This window comes from Orycteropus afer, unplaced genomic scaffold (assembly GCF_000298275.1).
Source record: "Orycteropus afer afer isolate SDZICR_OR568_19922 unplaced genomic scaffold, OryAfe1.0 scaffold00103, whole genome shotgun sequence".
Taxonomy (NCBI): domain Eukaryota; kingdom Metazoa; phylum Chordata; class Mammalia; order Tubulidentata; family Orycteropodidae; genus Orycteropus; species Orycteropus afer.
The window spans coordinates 8119799-8126034 of NW_006921690.1; the positions used below are offsets into that span (position 1 = coordinate 8119799).

At 37.2% G+C, this 6236-nt stretch overlaps 1 protein-coding gene across 1 annotated transcript in view; it reads left to right on the plus strand.

The window, feature by feature from the left end:
* DCDC1 (doublecortin domain containing 1) overlaps nt 1–6236 on the plus strand; it is a 680259-nt gene that overhangs the window by 334360 nt on the left and 339663 nt on the right. Inside the window, exons 17-18 of the mRNA XM_007943315.2 lie at nt 3925–3980; nt 4697–4767. Of these exons, the coding sequence (XP_007941506.2) occupies nt 3925–3980; nt 4697–4767 (127 nt within the window). The remainder of the gene's footprint in view (nt 1–3924; nt 3981–4696; nt 4768–6236) is intronic.

Sequence of the window (6236 nt, forward strand, 5' to 3'; positions counted from 1 at the left end):
CATTTATTAAACAAACATTCTCTTCCCCATTTAATGGATTTTGGCCCTTTGTCAAAGATCAGTTGACCATAGGTCAATGGATCTATTTCTGGGTTCTTAATTCTATTCCATTGGTCTATGTGTCTGTCATTGTACCAATACCAGGCAGTTTTGACTACTGTGGCTATATAGTAGGTTTTGAGATCTGCAGTGTGAGACCTCCTACTTTGTTCTTCTTCTTCAACAGTGCTTTGCTTATCCAAGGTCTCTTTCCTTTCCATATTAAGTTAGTGATTGGTTTTTCCATATCCTTAAAAAATGTTGATGGCATCTGGATTGGGATTGCATTGAATGTATAGATTGCTTTGGGTAGAACTGACATTTTCACAATGTTCAATTTTCCTATCCACGAGCATGCTATGTTCTTCCATTTGTGTAGATCTTTTATGGTTTCTTGAAGTAATTTTTTATAATTTTCTTTGTACAGGTCTTTTGTGTCCTTGATAAGATTTATTACCAAGTATTTTATTTTTTGGTAGCTATTGTAAATGGTATTGATTTCCTTATTTCTTTTTCAGCAATCTCTTTGCTGGTGTAGAGGAATCCAATTGATTTTTGGATGTTGATCTTATATCCTGCCACGATGCTAAATCTCTCAATTAGTTTCAACAACTCATTTGTATATTTCCATTTTTGATTACTGATTAATTTTTTCAGTTCTGTGTATTTTCTTAACTTTATATCTATCTTCTGATTATAAAATATTGGACTATGAAAGGAAAAATCAAGGAGACAAAAAAATTGCTTTCAAGGGATCTTAAATGTCCTTCCTGTTTTGTTGTTTTTTTTTTTCCTGACTTGAGAGAACAAAATTAAATGTAAAAAAATAGATCGTTTTTCAGTTTATCAATGAGGAATAATGGGAGCTTTGGTGGCATAGTGTCTAAGGCATTTGACTGCTAACCAGAAGGCTGGCGGTTCAAACTCACCAGCCACTCCTTGGAAGAAAGACTGAGCAATGTACTTCCAGGTGATACTGCCACAGAAACCCAAGGAAGGGTCACTGTGAGTGGGATCCAACTCAACGGCAGTGAGGTTTTTCTTTTTTCTTTTAATCTCCCATAGTCTGCTAGCATTGTTTCGTAGAGGTTTTGTTTCTTCTTGTTCATTTGCCTTTTTATTTCAACCAAGGTTGACATAAACAAGTCTTATTCTTCAGGACTTAGAAAGTCATTGCCCAACTACTTCTGGCTGGATGGGCATTTAGGGTATATTTATGGCTGAAGCCAGAACTCCCTCCTTGGAATAGAGTACTTAGACACCAGAGAAACTGACCCAGTCAAAAACACAAAAAGAAAATTTGCTCTGACAATTAAAAAATGCAAAAGCATTCGATTGTGTGGATCATAACGAATTATGGATAACATTGAAAAGAAGGTGTATTCCAGAACTGTACTCATGAGGAACCTGTACATAAACCAGAAGACTGTCATTCGAACAGAACAAGGGGACACTGCATGGTTTAAAATCAAGAAGGGCATGCATCAGGGTTGTATCCTTTCACCATACTTATTCAATCTGTATGCTGACCAAGTAATCTGAGAAGCTGGACTATATGAAGAAGAATGTGGCATCAGGACTGGAAGAAGACTCATTAACAACCAGTGATACACAGATGACAAAACTTTGCTTGCTGAAAGTGAGGATGACTTGAAGCACTTACTTATGAAGTAAGTATGGATTACATCTCAACATAAAGAAAATGAAAATCCTCACAACTAGACCAATAAGTAGCATCACAATAAATGGAGAAAAGCTTGACATTGTTAAAGATTTCATATTACTTGGTTCCACAATCAACACCAATGGAAGCAGCAGTCAAGACGTCAGAAAATGGATTGCACTGGGCAAATCTGCTGCAAAATACCTCTTTAAAGTGCTGAAGAGCAAAGATGTCTCCTTGAAGATTAAGGTGCGCCTAACCCAAGCCATGGTATTTTCATTCGCCTCATATGCATGTGAGAGCTGGATAATGAACAAGGAAGACCAAAGAAGAGTTGATGCTTTTGAGCTGTGGTGTTGGTGAAGAATACTGAAAGTACCATGGACTGCCAAAAGAATGAACAAATCTGTCCTGGAAGAAGTGTAGCCAAAATGCTCCTCAGACACAAGAATGGCCAGACTTCATCTCACCTACTTTGGTCATGTTATCAGAAGGAACCATTCCCTGGAAGAGGATATCATGCTTAGTAAAGTGGGGGATGAGCAAAAAAGGTGAAGGCCCTCAACAAGATGGATTGACACAGTGGCTGCAAGGATAGGCTCAGGTATAGCAAGGATCATGGGGCTGGCACAGGACCAGGCAGTGTTTTCTTCTGTTGTCCATAGGGTGGCTCTGAGTCGGAGATGACTGGACGGCACCTAACAACAACATCTAACATGCATTGGAATATGCATACTGGTTAAGAATGTGGTCTACACAGTCAAATTCCCTGGTGAAAATCATGGCTCTAACAAAAATTAAAATAAAAAAAAAATACCATTTACAGTAGTATTAAAAATATGAAGTAGTTAATGATACCAAACCCAATGCCACTGAGTCAATTCTGACTCATAGTGACCTATAGGGTTTCCAAGGCTGTAAATCATTATGGAAGTAGATTGCCTACTTTCTCCAGCAGAGCAGCTTGTGGGCTTGAATGGCTGATCTTCTGGTTAGCAGCCAAATGCCTTAACCACTATGTCACCAGAGCTTCTCATAGTTATTGATAAGTCCGTCAAAATATGTGCAAACCTGTTCACTGGAAACTACAAAACATCGCTAGGGAAATTAAAGATCTAAGTAAATACAAGGATACGTCATATTCATAGATTGGAAAATTTCTTACTAATATGATGTATATTCTTTCCAAATTGCTCTAAAAATTAAATGTAGTTTCAATTAACAGCCCAGAAGGCTATTCTTTTTTCTTTTTTTGTAGGAATTGTCAATCTTATTTTAAAATTAATATACAAATACAAAAGATCTAGAGTAGACAAAACAACTTTGAAAATAAAGAAAAAAAAGTTGGAAAACTTATCTTAACTCAAAGCTTAATAATAAAGACAATATGGTATGGGCATCAAGATAAACAACTAGGTCAATGGACCAGAAATGAGTGTCTAGATATAGGCTCACAGGTATATGTCAATTTCTTGTTGACAAAAATCTAAAGGAAATTCAGTGGAAAAAGTATATTCTGTCTGACAATTGGGAATTCATATGTAAAAAATGAACTTTAATTTACATTTCGTATGATATACAAAAATTAATTCAAAAGGGATCATAGACCTGTATGTAAAAACCTAAAATTGTAAATATTTTTGATGAAAACATAAGAGAAAATCATTGTGACCTTGGATTAGACAAAGGTTTCTTAGATATGACACAAAAAGCATGATCCATAAAAATATAAATTTATATATTAGACTTCTTCAATATTGAGAACTTCTACTCTTAAAATATACTTTTAAGAGGCCAAAAAGATGAGTCACAGATTTAGATAGATACTTTTCCAAAGTATCTATAGTATAGTTGGCACACGAGTAGATGTTCAACATCACCAATCATTAGGGTAATGGAAAATAAACCCACAATGAGCTGTCACTTCATATGTATTAGAATTTTAATGTTTAAAAGCCACTATCTATCTATCATTTTGTTGTACTGTGGTGGCTTGCATGTTGCTATGATGCTGGAAGCTATACCACTGTTATTTCAAATATCAGCAGAATCACTCATGGTATAGAGGTATCAGTTGTTTCCGGCCTTAGACTAGGAAAAAAAGTCTGGCAATCTACTTCTGAAAATTAGCCAGTGAAAACCCTATGGATCACAACAGAAAATTGTTCAATGTATTGCTGGAAGATGAGCTCCCTACGCTAAAAAACACTCAAACTACACAGAATCTGCAACAACGCACTTACTGATACCAACTATTGTGAAGATGGTGCAGAACCAGGTAACATTTTGTTCTCATGTGCATAGGAATGCCATGAGTTGAAGCCAACTCAATGGGAACTAACAAAAACAACACTGTTTAATAAAAGTTTGAATATACCACTGTTGCCGAGAATGTGTAGGAACTGGAACTCTAATATACAATTAGTGGAAATGTAAAACGGTACAGCCCTTTCGGAAAACAGTTTGGCACTTCCCTAATAATGTAAAAGATGCATGTATCTTATGACCCAATCATTCCACTCCCAGGAATTTACCCAAGAGAAATTCAATTTTAACTTTTCATCATAATTTGGGTGAACGTTTAGAGCAAATTAGTTTTCCTTTCAACAAGTCATACACATTTTGTTCTGTGACATTGATTACAATCCTCTCAATGTAGCAGCACTCTTACTACTTCCTCCTTGTCTTTGCTGTTTTCATTTGACCTTCTTTCTTATCCCTTCCTGCCTTCTGAGCTTTACTCCTGGGCAAATGCTGCCATTTTGATCTCATATCAGTGATTATTCTAAGTGCTTATCTCCCTGGTGTTATTGTTCATTTTATAGCCCTATCATTTGCCTCAGAGTTGAACCATGGGAGTGAGTTCAGTTCCAGGCCTGAAGGGTGTTTAAGGGCCAGAGGCTCAGGGGCTCCCCTGATCTCTGTCAGACCAGTAAAGCTGGTCTTTTTTAAGATTCTGAGTTTTGTTCCACATTTTTCTCCCACTCTATCCAGGACTTCCTATTGTGATCAGTTTCAGAGTGTTCATCAATGGTAGCCAGGAACCAGCTAGTTCTGGTCTCAGAGTAATGAAAGCTGGGATCCACATGGTCCATTTGTCCTATGGATCAATTTTTTCCTTGCATTTTTTAAAAAATTTTCTTCACTCTTCTTTGCTCTGGATGAGTAGAGACCAATAATTGCACCTTATGTGGTCACTGACAAGTGTTTAAGACCCCAGTCACTAATCACCAAAGTAGGCTGTAGAACATTGTCTTTGTGGGCTATGTTATGTCCGTTGCCCTTGGTGTCCCCCAAGGCTATTTACCCAAGAGAAATGAAATGTCCACACAAAGACTTGTACATTAGTAACCCCCATCAGGTTTTGAAAGCTATAAATCTTTATGGAAGTAGATTGCCTCATCGTCTTCCCATGGAGGTGGGTTCTAACCACCTAACTTTTGGTTAGCAGCCCAGTGCCTTAATCACAGCACCACCAAGTGAATGGATAAACAAGTTGTGGTACATGCATACAGTGGAGTACTACTCAGCAATAAAAAAAGAATAAACTCCTGACATATGCAACAGTTTGTAAGAATCTCAATGTAATTATGCTGAGACCAAAAAGAGTATATATATATATATACATATTAATTCCCCTTACATAAAATTTAGAAAATGCTATTGGTAGCCTGGATAATAGGAAAATGGATAAGACAGGAGAGGGGATTATAAAGGGGCATGAGAAAATATTAGGGGTGATTTTTGGTGATGATGGATATGTTCATTATCCTGATTGTTGTGGTGCTCTAACATTTTAATATTCCAAAATTTATTATATTTATGTTTATTTTATGTCAGTTATACCACAATAAATCTGTTTCTTAAAAATCCTAAAACACAGGCCAAGAAACAAAAAAGCAGAGTGATGATTAGAGAGTGACGAAGCAGTTACTTTAATAGAGCATGGTCAGGACTCTCTCAGTGGGAAAGTTGACCAGTTCCCTAGTCAAAAAGCCAGAGATTTGGAAAAGTTATAGCTAGATGAGCATGGATACTGCCACTAGTGCAGCATCTCAGCAGCTAATCTGGTTTTAGCCCGCTGAGGTTTACTGCCTACCCTGGCCGGGATAGGTCTAGTAATTGGGTAGAACTGAAGCCACAAGTCCAGTGTCCTTATTACCTAAAGAGGATTTGCTTGGGTAAAGACCGCCCAACCCACTGCCATTGAGTTGATTCCGACTGACAGAGATCCCCATTGGATTTCTGTATGGAAGTAGATTGCCTCATCTTCCAGCTGGTGGGTTTGAACTACCAACTTTCTGGTTAGCAGCTTAATGCCTTACCCACTATGTCACCAGAGCTCCTCTGGCCAAGAAAAGAGATGATCATTAAAACAACAACAACAGCAACAAACAACAACAACAAAACAACTCCAAAAGACTGTATGTAGTAAGTAAGTGAAATTTGGAAAGCTGGAGATTTCATTTACTGTGAAGCTACACCTCATTTTTTGGATAGCAGCGATGAACAAGATTCTTCTAATTTACTTTAC